General features: G+C 28.8%; 2 protein-coding genes across 2 annotated transcripts; one reads left to right on the top strand and one right to left on the bottom strand.

Moving 5' to 3' along the window:
- Window positions 1-2,286: 2,286 nt before the first annotated feature.
- On the bottom strand, window positions 2,287-9,685 carry LOC113387666 (nucleolar protein 6-like; the record flags this gene model as incomplete). The annotated part of the gene is given in 13 exon segments (XM_026625027.1): window positions 2,287-2,477; window positions 2,545-2,617; window positions 2,620-2,800; window positions 3,441-3,882; window positions 4,894-5,133; window positions 5,495-5,643; window positions 6,107-6,412; window positions 7,268-7,446; window positions 7,448-7,548; window positions 7,661-7,825; window positions 7,828-8,157; window positions 8,160-8,762; window positions 9,527-9,685. Coding segments are annotated over 12 exon segments (2,733 nt in total), but the record flags the coding sequence as incomplete, so codon positions are not given.
- A 2,459-nt stretch (window positions 9,686-12,144) lies between these two features.
- LOC113376698 (protein pygopus-like) lies at window positions 12,145-14,900 on the top strand. The gene is made up of 3 exons (XM_026616715.1): window positions 12,145-12,346; window positions 12,931-14,606; window positions 14,697-14,900. Exons 2-3 carry the CDS (start codon window positions 13,030-13,032, stop codon window positions 14,815-14,817), a joined length of 1,698 nt encoding a protein of 565 aa, XP_026472500.1. The 5' UTR covers window positions 12,145-12,346; window positions 12,931-13,029; the 3' UTR covers window positions 14,818-14,900.
- Window positions 14,901-18,534: the final 3,634 nt, after the last annotated feature.

The raw sequence follows: 18,534 nt of genomic DNA, 5'->3' as shown, positions 1-18,534 counted from the left end.
ACTTTCCAATTTCGGACTCAGATTTTTTTTTCAAAATCTTTTTTTGCTGATATTGTGAATGATATAATCAAAATACTAGTGGTGCATGGCATCGTGCCTTAAAGCAAATTGCTGGAACTTCCCGTACCAGAATTGAATATTCAAGGGAAAAAAAATCAATAATCAATAAATTTGATCAATGATTACAAACAATGACAATTACAATACTGACTACATATTTTATCGTTCAACACTTGAAACACTTGAGAAAGTTTACATCAGCAAGAGATGAAGAATAAATCCATGTGAGGATATATTTCTTATGATTAGAATAAGGCATTTGAAATATATACATTTTGAAACTGAATTGTAAATTTAAAATTCATATTTGAAGTATAAAACTTTTTATATTTTTGAACATTTTGAAATTTTTTTTTTTTCTGAAAATTTTGAAATTTGCTTCAACTGTAAAAGCAAACTTGAAAAATTAACAAAATCGGTAACCAATAAATTATAATAAAATTAGTACTCATTTTAAAAATTTTATCAAATATCTGATAATTTGTTGTGCATATGTTCATTGAGCATTTTTGACCGCCAAATATCTCTTTTCTTCTCTGTATCTCCGAAACCGGTAGACCTGTCTTAACAAAATTTCATCAATTCTTCATTTCGTCAATACAAGTAAAATGTTTTTTGAATCATTCTAATCGGGTTTTGCCCCGTATCTTCGAAACGGCTGGACCTGTCTTCACCAAAAACTAATCAGCACGTCTTCTCATCAATAGGAATCGAATGTTTTTTGAACCATGCAAATTGGTTGATTCGTGCGCCCGAAATCGTAAACGAAAAATTGTATCCAAACATACACACACACACTACTTACATTCATTTTTTCTAAGGTATGCCAAAATGTTCAGAAACCTTCAAATCGTGAAGATATATAAAAATTTTCATCTTTGATTTTTTTGCGATTACTATAACTTACCCTACGGGAAGTTAAAAATAGATTAGTGATGTCCCAATTCAATATGGTCCAGATTCATCGAATCATTCGAGTCAAGTCCTTTACTTTAAGTGATTTGTGAATTGATTTGAAAAATATTAAAAAAACATAACAGGGTATTCTAGTGTAGAGGCATGAATTTTAAGTCATTCTTAAATCATCATAAAGGCGATACATTATTTACTATTATGATTATTTTTTTTATAATACACTTAGCAACGTTATAAGACTACAGAAAAAAAGTTCAAAGAAAAAATGTATTAAAATAAAAATTAGCAGTTGTTGAAATGGGGGGTCACAAAATGTACACTATTGTATATACTGGAATTAAGTTCAAAAAATGTTTTTGACAATTTGGCGACTGTTTGAAAAAAAGACCATTTTCTTAACACTTTAAGATTTCCTTTTCAAAAATAATAAAAAATTTAAATTTGGAGATGAGGCTACTATATGTGAGAGAGAAGTCTATGAAAAAGATTCCCTAAAAATTTAAATGAATCGGCCTAATAGAATTGGTAAAATCATATACATCGTATTGAAAAATCATATGTACTAGGTAGTTTTGAGAAAAACGCGTTTAAAATTTCGCAAAAGGAAACAGAAGAAGGTTATCATAGTCAAATAGCTGTATCTCCAAAAACAATTTAACTTTTATAAAATACTCCCGTACACATATTCTTGAATAATTAATCTTTTAAAATTAAAAAAAAAAACAGAAAAACGATTGTTGGGATTTCTACACTAGAATACCCCCTTAAATTGATAAACTTATTTGAATCAAGAAAAGTTTGAATCAACACCTCACTAATCTAATATATCTTCTATTATCATAATAAAATTGAAGCATTGTAAAAATTTTCATTCATCTATGAATGAAACTCATTTCAAAAATTATAAGACTCAAAAATATAATGACATATTCATTATATGATTTAACATTTTTATCTATGATAAATACCCTTAATTCCTTCAAATAGAATTGTACTGGATCATAATTAGTGATTGGTATTTTCTCCTTATCTGTTTTCACGTATTCCATAAGCTCCTTTTGAAGTTGTTCCTCATTATCTTTATTTTCAAATGTGTAGTTTTTCAATGAATAGAATCGTCTAGGTAATTGCAATACTTTTAAATTGATTATTAAATCATATCCCTCTATAGATGGTGTGAACATTACCTACAAAATATTTTTATTTTAAATAAATCAACACTCAGAGTAGATAATTTATGAATTTAAAATCATATGATTTAACTTAAACTAAATTAATTACTAAATTATACCTTAAAATCTAAACTAGTTCTGTATTATATATATTTTCAACAACTTCTAGTGACTGTCTTCCTAGTAGGGCCATTCTTACAAGAACCTGAATGCTTGGAGATATTTTTGTCCAGGTAGACTTATTTGTGTCATAGGGAGTCACTATATAAAGTGGAGGTAGTGTTGATCGATTTACTGTAAAGTTTGTTTCTGTTTCTAACAGTTGTTCCTCTGAAAAGATAATAATTGAATTGAAATATCAAATCAAAAGCATCAACATCAAAAAATATTCACATACTTGTCATTTCAGAATTAAAATTGATAATTAAAGGTGTAGTAGTCCAATCAGTATATGCAATTAGATTTAAAAAAATCTAATAAAAGCAATTTGAGGTTGGACTGGAACATCATATGGTTCTGGATTCAAAAATAGACCGGCCATCAATAATTCAATTATTTTCTCAGAAATATGAGTGTCGTCCAGAAGTTGTGAGGATAGCCATCGTTTTGCCAAGCACACTGCAGGTCCATATGCAGAATGTTGATGATGTAAACTGCAAAATGAAAAGGTTATAAAATTAAAGTGCTAAACAACATCATTCACTGAGAATTATGAACACATAGTTCCTTATTAAGGTATGAAAACATCTTTGTGATGTAATAAAGTACACTTTCTGTAAAATTATTTCACTATGCTTTGTATTTTTTGTGAACTTGGTAAATATAATTGTTGAAATCTAATACCATCAAAAGCAATTATCTATGTTTATTAGATTTCAATCAATAGAATTGTACAAACATAGATAATTACAAAACTAATTTTTAAAGATTAATAGTAAATTAAATATTTCATAGACATTTTCTTTTACAAATGTAAGTTTGTTGTAAAAAATATAAATTAGGTGTAAGAAATGTCTCGGATGTTTGTCTCGCAAACTATTCATTCATTCATTCAACATGGGTCTTTATTGATTTAATGCTTTTAAATTTTTCAAATTGATTCAATCGCTTTTGAGATGACGTCAACAAAAGGACAAATTTGGGTTCACACACAAGGATAACTTTTCCAATTATAGTCTAAAAGAAATCACAATGACTTGAAAAATAAAATTAGTTAGTCATATTTTCAGGCAAAACAAACAATTATCTGGCCTTTGATAAGTTTATAATTAGAATCAATTAAGATAAACTCACCCTAGCAGAGCACTTGTCAACTTTGGCATCATCACTAATTCCCTTTCCATCCACAAACTTTCTTCAGTATCCCTATACTTTACAACCCCATCTATTCCAATTTGTTGTTTCATCAAACCAATTTCCTTCTGATGAACCACTCTCAATCTGAATACAAATCCATCTTTAAATACATCTAAATATAAAGGATTAGCACTTGCTGATATCTGGCAAGTTTTGGTAAGACCATTGGCAATTTGAATGTAAAATGCAGCTTTCAATCTTCGAAGCGCCTGCAAATTTTCTGGCCATTTACCGCTCAGACCTAATTGTAATACTGCTTCATTTGCAGGAGTAAAGATTGGGCACATGTTAGGACATGGGTTGGTATCTTGTAGTAATATATTGGGTAAATTTTCATCTTGTTTGGTCAGTTTGTTAGATCCGGATTTATGATGAAGACCTAAAAAAATTAATATAGCTATTGAATTATTTGCAGGGAATTATTTTGACATAAGTTATATAAGAAATAGATTAGGGGGCGTCCATTAATCACGTAAGCAAGTTTTTAAGGATTTTTAGACCCCCCCTCCCCCTTGGTGATATTTGGTGATATTCAAAATTACCCCCCCTCCCCCACCAAACATCACGTGTATTTTTAGTTACGTGAATGTTTGAACTTTTTTATAAAAAATAGTAAAAAAAATACACGTGATATCTTGCTGATTTTTTGTCGCGCAAAACAAATCGCGCTAATGATGACCAGACATACGAGGGTTTCTTGAACATACATATGCAAAATTTGAGATACGAGCTTTAAGCGAGTAAGAGGTATCTAGAAAAATAACACATAGAAAACTCTCACATTAATTGCTTTTGCACATTTATAAAATATTATGAGAGTACTTTTATAACCATGGGTCCAAAAATAAGGGTCTTTTATACTTTATACTTTAAGTACTTTTATAACAATGGGTCCAAAACTAAGGTTCATGTATTAAAGCAAGAAATTATTGAAAACCATGAGGATGGCAAGGACGTACAAGTGTAAACCATCATAGATATGCACTGCGTTAAAACAGGAGTTGATAAAGGACATAACTACAATTAAGGGCCTTACAATAATTTATAAGCAGCTTTCCAAGTTCTGAAAGATTGTGAATAAAAATCATCCCGAAAAAGTTGCAACAAATTGAGCATGGCATTGCAACAATAAAACATGTTTAACTGTTATTTGACAAATTATGAATGGACAGTAAAAAACAATAACTAAATTAATAAATAGTGAGTTTATTTTTAGTATTCAATAATCTTGACAAAAACCACAATGTTGGAGCAAATTAATAGCATTTATTTATATTCAATAAACGAGCATAGTTATGGATCAAATTAAACTCGTCGGGGTACCACTATATATGCAAATTATATTAAACTATTAACTATAACTAAATTAACAAAATTAACTTCTACTCACCTAATGCTGGAAAGCAATTGGTGAATCTAAAAACAGAAGATATTCCTTGCAATGCTGTAATTTCTAACGCCAGATCTTTTAAATTTCTTAAATCTTTTGACAAAGAATCAAAAGCTTGGATAACCTTCATTGTAGCTTCTTCTCCTGTTCCATATTCAAAACTTTGTGGTTTCACAGAGAGCAATTTTAAAATACTTTCGATTTGATTTGAAATATATTTTATGTGCTCTGCTTGTATGGCTGCAGAAAAATTATTAAATAATATTGTAATGTGTCGAATTTAGGTATCTAAATTAAAGGTTTAATTGTAGAGCTATTACAATTATAATTAACAAATAAACAATTTAACTAGTGTTAAGTGGCACTTTGCATTAAGGCAAATTTTATGAATGTGTAAATAATCAGTGTAATGAACTAGAAGTGGGATTTAAGTATTTAGATAAATATAACAATTGTTAGATTAATTTGAACAAATTAAATATGAAAAACTTTTATGTTTTGAAGCTGTTGCCACAAAAAATTACCAATTTAAATATCAAAATTGTTTTAAGTTAATCTAGTTGCATTGCATATCAAAAAGTAATCAATTATAAAAACTTACATAAATTATTTTGTAATAAATATAAAACAATATCTCGTGTGATATTTCTCCTTGCAGACATGGTATCGGTTGATTTACCCCAAACACATGCTTCTGAAATTGAACCATCTTGAAATCTTCTCAATTCTGATTTTGAACCCCAAAATTTTCTACAAATGAAAACAATTCTTTTATATACATTATTTAGAGAAAAACTAATAATTTTAATAAACTCATTTTTTCATTTTTTATTTATTTATGAATTTGGAATTTATTCTTGTTTTTATTATCGATAAAAATTTATTGATGTTGTATTTTCCTGTACACATTTCTGTATGTATGAATACAAAAATTCCAAAGAAAACTTGAGAAATAAAATAATACAGATTGCTTTGAAATGCAATGGATAAAAAAAAAGGATTCTAGACATAATTGTATAAAACATACATTGGTTTTTATATTATGAAAATTAAACATTAACATATTGGTACGAAGCTAGCAATGTTTTCAAGAAAGAATTTTAGACAGGCTGATTTTTTGGTATGTGGTCCTTGATGCTCTTTTGGTTAGAGTCTGGGCCGTCTTGTACTTGTTCAATGAAAACTGAGTAAAAATATAAATTTATGTATTTACCTGAACTCTTCAGCTTCTGGTAAATTTGCTCCAGGTCCCTTATGTAAAACATTTAAGGCCTCTTCAGGATTTAAAATAAAACCTATACAAACATTGTTCTTATTTTTTTTACAGTCCGCATTGACATTCCAGATTTGCTGTGCTTCTAATTTAGGAATTATAGCGGTTACTCTATTTCCTAGACCTTTTCTTAGAATGTCCATAATAACACCAAGTCCTAATGTATATGAATCATCTACAAGATCCAATTTAGATTTTTCACTGGCGTGCTTGCTTATTAATGATTTCAGAGCTTTTCTGTTTATCCTATATTAAAACGAACAAATATATTTATAAAAAAATACTGTTTTATATATATATGGAAATACAAAACATAGTTATAAAGAAATATATATATATATATATATATATATATATGAATATATATCAGAATAAACTAATATAAAAAGACTTGTAAAAGCATGATTGCGAGAACATACCAAATCAGTGAATTGTAAGTTAGTCGTAGTAATATTTTTAATCTAATAAATTAATGAAAACATAAATCATCATAAATAAACTATATAAATAATAAATACGGAATAATAAAAAGCTTAACTGGAATATTATGTATAAAATAAAAAACTTAAAAAAAGAAAAAATCAAAGAATATTAGAAATTAAAAAGCAAACATTATTTACCTGTAATTTTATTCTATCTTTGAAAATTTGCTTCTCAATTTCTAATATTCTTTTTTAACAAAACTCCTTGAATACTAACTTAAAAAAAATTAAAATAAATTAACAAAACTCCTTGAATAAAAATTTTAATGATATCAAAATGCACCGAATTTAGTTTTTTACTAATGAAAACCATAAGTTTTATAAATGAGGGATTATAATAGACAACGAAAGACAACAAAAAGTCATTGATTCAAAGTTATTCAATTCTATGAACAATTTCTTTTTTTGATTTTCTAACAAAACTAGAAAAACTCTGCACATTCTTGGTAATCCATCTAATAGTTCTAATTTATCTGCAATTTGATTGCAAAAAAAATCAAATAAAAAGTCAAAATCCAAAATTAAAGTGTATGTAAACATTTTTACAAAATTTAGTGTTATGTATAGATGTTTTCGAATTTCTAGAAGTTTTATTTTATTACAATCTCATTTTACTTACTGTACAATATGATCACACTGTCTATAAAATGGCATAGAATTCATGAATAATGCTTGAAATCCATTTATATTAGCATTATCCAACAATTTAACAGCTTTTTCACTTTCCGATTTCACCCTCAAGTACACATCTAGTAACAATTGTGAGCATATATTCATATGTCCTGTTCCATCAACAAAAAACTACATCATAATTTGAATCAAACTCAAGAAGTGAAGGCTGATTTTCTTTTAATTCACCCGAATATAGAGATATCCCATGCTCATGCAACATACTGTTTGCTAAAAAAAAAATATTAGCAAAATTTAAAATAAATGAAGAATGGTAAGTGTTTACTTCAAATAATTTTAATAAACGCATGCAGCAACTTTTGCAGCAAAAATGAAAAAATACCTAAACTGTTCCAAACATTTCTTATAATTTGGTAACTGCTCATTGCATTATTTAACTTCCTTTGTTTCACTAGATATACCATATACATAGACATTATATACCCCGTAAAACCTCTGCAACTTGTATCGAACTGTCTCTGCTTAAGCCAAATATTCAACAAAATCAACCATCTTTTAAATTTTGATTCTTATCAAAAACACTTAATCTCAAGGCTTCATTTTCACTCCTTGCCAAATCTTGCAATACCGAAAAATTATATCTCGGAGTTGCTTCCCCAGCTTCTGAATCCTCTGATCCATCTCCAGTAAACCAATTTTTTCTAACATTGCTTTTACTAGGATTAAATCTGTTCAATTTAAAACTATCTTCTTCGCATGTCGAATGGACAATAATTGAAATGTGCTTGCTTAAATTACCTAATGGTGTAACTTTAAGCAAAGGTTTTAAAATATCACCTTTGTGGAAGAATTCAAGCTTTTCAATAATTTTAGATTTTGCAGTTTGTTAGCAATATGGCATAGATACATAGCACGCTTTTTATGATATCTTTGATTCAGATAATCCATCTTTTGAAACATTTTCTTAGGCATTTCTACACTGATGTCAATATTAACTATACTGCCTAATGTCACATTTAAATTATAAGATCCGACAATATTCACAGATGCTGGTTTATAAAATTTAAATACGCCTTTTGATTCTCTTGAATCCACACTTATTGGAAATTTAACATTCATAGATTCTAACCAAATAAGATCTGATATTTCATATTCATTTTTTTTATCCTTGAGACTACCAATAACACTAGCAAATTCTTCATACCAAGTAGTGAATAATTTTACATATTTTGATTTTAATTTAACCTCGCTTAACATTTCTTCGATTTGCAATCTAAATAAATTTGAGTTAAAAAGATTTTCAGTTTCTCTTAATTGATTAATTCTTCTACGGTGGGTTGTTTGTATAAATCATTTTTAGGTTTCTTAGCTTTTGGAGCATCAGTAGATTCTGGTTTGGCCAAAACAAATTTTCCAACTTCCGTTTGTTCTTCATCTTGTGAATCGATTTCAGAACCTTGGGAGTCATCTTCTGAGTCAATAAACTAAAAAAAGTACAATATAATTGACACATACCCAGAAATATATATATATACATAATAATAATAATGGGTAGTGCTGCCCTAGAGCTGCCCGTGAGCTGAGTTAAACTCCAACTCGATTCAGGGAAGAAGTAGTGTGAGAGTTTTTCCCATTTCCATTTCACACCGCAGTGCCCGAGATGGGCTTATTTTCAATTAGAAAACATATTTGATCTATATTTTCAATTGAAAACGGACATCGCGCTGCCCGATGTCAGGTTGCCAAAGCGGGGAATATATATATATATATATATATATATATATAATATATATATATATAATATATATATATATATATATATATATATATATATATATAATGTAAATATGAATAGTATGTTTACTCTACTCTTGCACTAACAATAAAATTCATACAGTACTAAATCAAAAAGGTTTGAAAGCCTGATTGCCTCATCACAGTTTACAATTATAATGCAAATAATATATAATAACATATTATATAAGTTATTGTAAAATATGTTAAAAATGGATAATAAGAATTTGTAAAAGCAACCAATGTAAAGAAAAGCATACATTCAAAAGTAAGTTTACCTTTTAAAGAAAATATAAAATACAAATAAAAAAGGTACAATAAATAAGAACGAAATAAGAGAAAGTTATATTAGCAAAAAATGTATTATGGAAAGTTATTAAATATCATATCATTCTCTACCAAAAATTATTCTAACTATATACATCAATTATCAGACATAACCTCACTTCCTTACATTTTCTTCATGTTTTCTTTTGTTAAGCAATGTCATGTTTATTGTTCTTAAGATTTAACAAGAAACAAAATAATATAATTAATACTGTAAAATTACACAAGCACTCATATGAATATTACAAATAGTAAATAAAAAAAACAACGTCAATTTGAAATATATTACGATATTAGCACATGGCGTACATTTACATACCAATTGCCAGAAGAGCGAAATGGCGTAAGCTGCGTCTCCATTGGCAAATTCTTACTTCTCAGTCTTATGATTTTATTAATATTTTACAGTTATGCTAATAATAAGGTAAAGCAATATATTATGACTATAGTATAATTACAATAATATGTGTATATTATATTATTTTAATCGGTAAGAAATCTATGCAAAAAAATAAATAAATAAATAAATAAATAATATGTGTATAATTATTATTACTACTTAATATTAAATTCTTTTTAATGTCTATTTGATTTTTATTTATTCTACAGTTTTATATAGTTTGAATAAAATAATTAGTATATAATTTTAATTAGGACATTATTAACTTCCCATAGGGTGAGTTATAGTAATGGACCAAAAATCAAAAATGAAAATTCTTGCATATCTTCACGTTTCAGTGGTTTCTGAAAATTTTGGCATGCATGAGAAAAAATGGATTTGTGCGTGTGTGTGTCTGTATGTGTGGAGACAATTTTTTTTTGTCAACGATTTTGGGCTTACGGATGGACCGATTTGTAAAATTCAAAAAGCAATTAATTTCTATTGATAGAGAGATATGCTGATTAGTTTTTAAATAAGACAAGTCCAGCGGCTTTGGAAATATGGAGCAAAAAGTGCTAAATATGTTTATGTATGGATCAACTGATTTGAATGATCTAAAAAAACGTTCGAATCGAAATGATGGAAAGAAATGGTTATTAGATTTTGGCAAAGGGAAGTCCAGCTAAATGTACAAAAAATTGCAGTTTTTGAGAGATCTAAGCATCCGATTTGAATGATTTAAAAAACTTGCTGCTTGTGTTGACGGAACGATTGCTTTTGGGGAAAGAATTTTCTTATATCATTCTTTTCTTTTAATTTTCAAAAAAAAAAAAATGTTTGAATATTGAAAAATAATTCGGATTTTAATTCCAATTCTAGCTAAAGTTCTAAAAAACATCACTTATATACTTTAAATTTGATTTTACCTTTGCAATTCAGTTTATTTAATACTTAGAAATATTATATATTGTCTTTCATTTTAAATCCGTTTGATTAAGTTTTGTTTATTTACTTTTTATAAAATAAGAATAATAAAAGTTACAATATTTATTATAATCTATTTGAAAACATAATTATATTCTTCAAATAGTATTAATGTACGGGAAGTTCCTTGCCTTAGGGCACGATGCCACACAACACAAGTATAAATTTGTTTTTGATTTTTATTTTATAATATTAAATAGCAAGCCAATTCTTAATAATTATAATAAAATGAAATAAGCGGATACAAAATTAAGTTTTTAAGTATTAAAACTCAATCCAAATCAAATGGAATAAATATATACATACACACATTGATGTTAAGTTTATTTATAATTAATTCTTATTCTTCTTTACGCGTATCGAATGAAAGATAAGTGGAGATAAAGTACATATAATAATAAAAGAAGGCAAATAATTATTTGTATATTTATGTTAACTATTAATCGAGGAAAATATTTTTTCAGCAGTTTATAATAAAAGATTTGATTAGTTGTTTGATTTTATATTATTACATATATTTGATTGTCTGATGACTTTCAGATGAGTTCTAATAGTAGTAATTTAATTGTATACTTGTAATTATAAATTCTAAGTTATATTAATGCATCAAAAATAGGTTCACGATACGATATTAACAAGATAATTAGAATAAATCTTGTAATAGAATAATTTGTAGAAAACGCATTTTTTCACAAATAGAACTGTAGCTTAAAATCGCATGAATGACCCTGACACTACCAACATTAGAAGAAATCTATTTTTAAATCTTTCATTATTTAGTAATAATTGATTATGAATTATTAACTTAATAATATTATTATTTATTATTATAGTAATTTTAATAAAATTCGATTCTCGAAAAATTTCACATTTTTTTTTTTACACACATTAATTTTTATTTATTGACTATAATAGTATATTTATGATTATTGATAGTTTTAGCAGGGTAACGAATTAAAAATATCTTAATCTCAATAAGATTTCAATTTACCTGATGTAGATATATTTATTATGACATGTATTTTAAAGCACTAAACTTAATATTTACCCTTATTAAAATAATAAATCAAATTAGATAATACCAAACAATTTATTGAGTAAAAACAATAGTTTGTGATGATACGTTTCAAGTCAAATGTATCATTTACTAACTCTATTTAATGTTTGTTATGAATTTTTATGAAATGTATTTTCTGTCGAATCGCTTGACATTTCTATGGCAAAAACACATCCGCGTTCGCCTGCCGCCATCTGTTCATGTAAACAAGAAGCTAAAAGTAACCAAAATGAAGAAAGTAGCGTGTGTTTGGTTGTCTGGCGATATTAATAAATAACATTTGTTTATTATTGGCGTATATTATAGATTTAAGCTTGAATTTAGTGTCAAGTTTATTAATAGAGCCGTCACATGAATGGTTAAAACGACTAATTTATACAATAAATCCACTAAGCAAGGAGTTATCGCCGTGTGTTTTGATGTGTCGTCCTGAAGTACTATGTGCAACTTGCAATGGTCCATATTATAATTCGAAGAGAAGTGACATATTAATGTGGTAGAAAAATAACAATTAATATCATTATGTGAGTGTTCCCTGTCAGATTATTCATATGGATGTGCTTTTATGTTTATACATTTTGGATGAAGTTTCAAGTCACGTTTGACACTTCGTATAGAAATTTTGGTTATAATGATGTGAGGTCTAAATTTATGCATACCCCCCAAGTGGGTGCAGAAATACAGTTTGTTTTATGACTATTTTTGTATTAAAGTTGGGAATATCGATTATGATTGTAAAGATTAATTATTTTAGCAGTGAAAACGAACTAATATAATACTGCTGGATTCTGGATGATTTATAATAAATTTGTAAAATAACTTAGTATTCCGTAGCAATTTTTAATTCATGTAATGTTGCAATCTTTATAAATAAAATTGCATTTAAATGTGCTAGTTTTATGTACCAGTGACAGCTCTCGGTTTCAAACTTGTCATTTAGATTCACATATATTTCCACGTTATTTGTCTTTTGTTGCAATGAAGAAAGTAATTGTTATTGAATTCTAAAAACTTTGGCTTTTGTTCTATAATAATTATGAAGACATAAATACTATGATCATTTTTATTATTATTGAGAATTTTATTTCACCTCGACTTTTCCTTGCAGGTTCTTGAAGGTTTATTACTATTTTCTATTAGTAAATAAAGTGAAACAATGCACGTGATAAAACAATACATATTGGTATGGTTTAACAAGTAGTTCATAATGAGCCATAATATTGCCGGCATGGCCCCATACAGGATGGCTGGTCCTGGTCTAGGGCCACCTGATTTCAAACCTCCAAACGAGGCACCTCACATACCTGCACCCGCGCCTAGTAATCCTAAAAAGAGGCGGAAAAATGCAAGTGCAGCCAGCAACCAATTACCTCCAACACCAGCACCCAGTCTACAAGACTTACTACCTCCCCCATGTTCTGGATTTGGTGATACTATTGTGGCTTCAAATCCTTTTGATGATATGCCACTTCCATCTTCTATGTCTCACAATGGACCGATGGGACATAATGCATTGGCAATGCTGGGTCATAATGGACCTCCGCATTCTGGTATGAACCCTCATCTGCATCACCATCCGCATCATATGGGTGGACCTCCTTGGGGAGGTCCCATGGGGCATATGGGAATGCCCAATCAACACATGCCTATGCCCAGCATGAATAATTCAAGGCAAATGGGAAGTCCTATGACAGCAGGACCTATGGGCAGCCCTATGAATATGCCTATGGGTTCACCTATGGGTGGTCCAATGGGCAGTCCAATGAACACAATGAATCCTATGAATCATATGGGTAACACACCTATGGGACCTCCCATGCATAGTCCACTAGGGCCAATGGGTAATGGACCATCAAGTATGGGAGGTCCGAGAATGAATGTTCCAAATAGTTCGAGACCAATGAGTAGTCCTATGAATTCTGGCCCCATGGGTAGTCCAATGAATTCACTCCCTTTAGGCTCTCCTATGGCACCTATGGGCAGTCCTATGAATAGCATGAATTCAGGCCACTTGAACAGCCCTATGGTACCTCCAATGCACAGTCCTTTAGGACAAATGGGCAATGGACCTGCGGGTATGGGAGGACCAAGGATGACAGCGCCTAATGGGAGCATGGGTCCTAATGGACCAGGTCAAGTTCCTGGTGGAAATCCTTTAAATGGTCCAATGGGCGGTAACAACAATATGGGTGGAAGCAATAGTTCATTAAACGCCATGGGAATGGAAATTAATCATCAGATGGGTCAGATAGGACCTATGAGCAACTCTGCATCAAATACTAGCATGGGACCCAACAGTGGTCCCATGGGCAATAGCGGGCCCATGAACCGAAATAGTCCTATGGGCGGAAACAATGCAATGAATCAGAATGGAATGATGATGAATTCTCAAATGGGTCCAAATGGTCCAATGGGAGGCATGCCTATGGGTCCAAATGTGTCAATGGGATGTCCTATCAGTCAGAGTGGACCCATGGGACCAAACGGGCCAATGATGCATATGGGAGGGCCTAATGGTCCAATGATTCCAAATGGACCTATGGGATCGATGGGCCCAAACGGACCCATGGGACCGAATGGACCAATGGGTGGAATGAATATGTTTGGTCCAAAACCAATGCCTGTGAGTGCGGGAAAAGTATATCCTCCTGACCAGCCAATGGTTTTCAATCCACAAAATCCAAACGCGCCTCCTATATACCCTTGTGGAATTTGCCACAAAGAGGTACATGATAATGATCAAGCAATACTATGTGAAAGTGGCTGCAACTTCTGGTTTCACAGGTAATAAACAATTTTGCTCTTGAGAAATATAAATCCAATCAAATAATTATTATTTTATTTTGTGTAAAAATTTTGTTTTAAATTTTATAGGGGTTGTACGGGATTGACAGAAGCAGCTTTTCAATTACTAACAGCGGAAGTTTATGCAGAATGGGTCTGCGACAAGTGTTTGAATTCAAAAAATATACCTCTTGTTAAATTCAAGCCGTGAGTTTTCTTGAAGAGACATCAGTGCACAGTGTTCTATGCATTTTGAATAAAACTTACGAAAATAATGTTTTAAATAATTATCAAAGAATAAATAATCAGTTTTAATAATGATAAAAATAATCAAACAATTTTGTGATATGATTATAGACATTTTGCTATCTAGTAACAGATAATAACGAACATTAACAAAATTGATAATTTTACTAATTGATAACTGACTTGTTAGTCTATTCTGGCAAATATTTGTAATTTATAACATTTTGAGTAAAGTTTTTATTGCAAGTACTATTGTGCAAACATAGCCTTAAAAATTGGAACTTGTATATAAACAATCAAATTTGTCATATTAGAATAATGCATCAATGACTAGAATTTGTCGAAACTAATAAAAGTATTTGTTAAAAATCGAAATTTTGTAGTAAAGATATTTAGTCAGAATAGATCTCTAAGTAAATAGCATTTGCCTTAATATTTATGTTTGATAATCATTTAAATCATTAAAAACTTCATAAGCTGTGTAATTAAGGAACATTTAAATAATCATCCCGAATATTGTTTCAATTGTATATAGTGAATATTATAAATATAGACAAATAAGTTTTAGAGAAGGCAGCGTAATTTTTATTGAGAGAACGCTGTTATTACTATTATTGTTTTTGGATCTATTATGAACATATATAAATATATAAATATGATGACTGATGAATATTTTTGTGGGGAAATGAATGTCAAACTGTTTCTGAATGTATGCTAAAAGTGAGAATGTTTTCTCCATGATACAAAAGATATAAACAGATGAATTTTGTGCATAACTTGTTGAAATAGTGTTTTTGATGACGATTATAAACTAGCACAAATTTTATGAACGTTTTTTATATCTTTTGTGTTTAACCTAGATAATTATAGTATAATTATTATTTTAATTTAATCATTTTTCAATTGTATATATGTTATGATCATTTTCAATTGTATATATGTTATGACCGATAACTTTTTAGACAAGTGACTTGATAACAGCTGTAAAAAGTATCCTAAACACATGCGTATTTCTCTAAAAACGCTTTTACTACAATACTACTACATAAATTATAACAATTACTGAGTGTTATAATTTTGCTTTATCTAACAAAATGAGACTCACTGGTTTAGGAACAAATTTAATATTTTTAAAGCTAAGCTATTTACAAATGCAAAATGTTTCATCAGTAATTGTATTATTTTTTTTTAATTGTAATTTTTGTTCGGAATGGGAGAAAACTTCTTTAAAGTAAATTCAAGTGTTTCGATTTGATATAAATTGTCAATCATAAATACGCATGTGTTTAGAATCTAATCAACAATTAGTTTAATTTGAAGCTCAACTGTTTATCTGTTTATGATCACGTTTTTCTAAGATTTTTTTTATTCATAAATACTCAATTTGAACAAAAATGATGAACAATTATATTTAATTTATAATCACCATTCCTACAATCTGCTAGAAAATACATATTTAATTTTGTATTTAAAATTTGTAAAAAAAAGATCACTGAACAAACAAACATATACACGCATAATACCCTCTGATAGTTTTTATTTAGAGTTAAACTAATGATTATATTAAGTTTGTATTAATTATAATCGAAATATAAATCAAAGGACAACAAAAAACGTAGTGATAATGTTTCACAGTATAAAGAACAAAAATGTAAAAATTACCCCCTAGTTTACTATTGTATGCATTTAGATATTCTGGAAATGCGAGTGTGCCTTTTGTAGTTGTATTGTATAAAATTATTGTGCTCACTTGTATAAAGGATTTGATTTTTTTTTTCAACCTAAAATAACAGTTTAGGTTGCACGATTTTAGTTTTGATATAGCTAAAAGCTTTTATACAAGATATTCGTGATTTACGGAGTATTTTATTTGCTTTTCTTTTTCATAGTCATGCACAGTTTAATTTAAACCTACCGATATTTAACTGGGTCAAAATGATTTCAGACTAAACTTTAGATGAATGTAAATATTTTCATATTTTCTCAAAGATTTCAAAACGATTATTGATGTTATATAATTTTTTTTTAAAAATATGCAGGTTTGAAATGATTTGATACCTATTACGCCTGGATGTAGAGTTCTAATGATGTGTGAAATGTTATTTAAAATTTTTGCCTAGAATTGGCCTAGATGAACAAATTTAGAGAACAAATGGAACAATAGTTCTAATTCAAGTAAAAAGAAAAGGCAACACTTCATTTTGTGAATGTATGTTTGCTTTAAAAAGATTATGGCAAAAAAATTTCAATTTTAAAATTACAAAAACAGGGGTGTCACAGATCTTAACGTCAAGCCGAAAAGAGGTTATAGTGTTGACCTCAACTGTTCTGAGAAAAATTTAGAAAAAACTAGTGGTGCATGACATCGTGCATTAAGGCAAATTGCTAGAACTTCCCGTACCAAAAATTAAATTTTTTAAAAAAGATTCAAATTTTTCTTATAACTTTGATTCTATTGATTTTCGATATTTGCGAAATTTACCTTTTTGAAGAATTTAAATTTTTTTTAAAACAATCGCGGTACGTTAGCTGCGTAGAAACAAAATATAGAAGCGCGCCGCATCTCAGTCGGATAAACATTGGTGCAGAACCCATAGAAATGTACACAAAATTTGTTCTTATTGTTAAAATCTCTATAGAATATCTGATAATTTGATGTGCATATGTCTAATAGTCATTTTTGTCCGCCAAATGGCATTTTTGCATTTTTATTGGATCTCCGAAACCGCTAGTACTGCTTTCCCAAAAATTTCATCAGTTCCTCATTCCAGCAAAATATTTTTTGCATCATTCAAATCGGACGCTCTGTTCTCTCAGAAATTGAAATGTTATTTTCAGCACTTTTTGCTCCGTATCAAATAATATTGAATTGCAAATGTTTCGAGACTAAAAATTTGTCTCATCTTCAGTGTAATATTATTTAAAAAAAATATTTTTTTGATCACATAATTTTTCAACAAATATGTATACTACCATACCATTTGAAAAAAAGGAATTATGTAATAATATTTAATTTTTTAATTTATATTACACTGAAGGTAAGACAAGCTTATTAAGTTATTTAAAGATCATTTTGACCCAGGATCAATTCGAAGGCAATTTTATCTGAATTTAAATATTTATTTCAATAAACTTCAATTATAATGTAAACTGTGCGCAGCAAAAGCAATGTTTTCTATAAATGTTTTGTAGTATAAAATAATAAAAAAAAACTTTGTATTTTTCGAGCGCTTCTTGTATTATTGACATTGTTGTGGGTAGATCTTTTCAATTATTGCTATCGGGTGAAGCCAATGGATGAGGACGTCGTATGGAAACAAAATAATACACTTTTTTAAAGTTTGTAAAAAAATCTTTAGTCGAGTATAATCAGTTTGCCAATTAATCATTTTAAACACCCCATACGATGTATCGTTTAAGAAGGCAGAATAGATTCGACACATACACACATTCACAGACAAACACACTATTATCTTATATTTGAATTGTATAGAAGAATATAATGTATATAATAATAAACTAAGAATTATCATACGCTTAAAATGTGAATTTTATTAAATTATTTGTTCTTAATTTCAGATTTTGGCAAAGGCCTGTTTTAATAAATCGACATAAATATTTTATTCATTAGTAACTAGTTAACGTGATCGACGAATATAAACGTTATGGAGAAGTAGCCATT

This window comes from Ctenocephalides felis, unplaced genomic scaffold (assembly GCF_003426905.1).
Source record: "Ctenocephalides felis isolate EL2017-DRISC unplaced genomic scaffold, ASM342690v1 CF-g0.4_SCAFFOLD_00845, whole genome shotgun sequence".
Classification (NCBI taxonomy): domain Eukaryota; kingdom Metazoa; phylum Arthropoda; class Insecta; order Siphonaptera; family Pulicidae; genus Ctenocephalides; species Ctenocephalides felis.
This window is presented reverse-complemented; position numbering and strand designations above follow the sequence as displayed.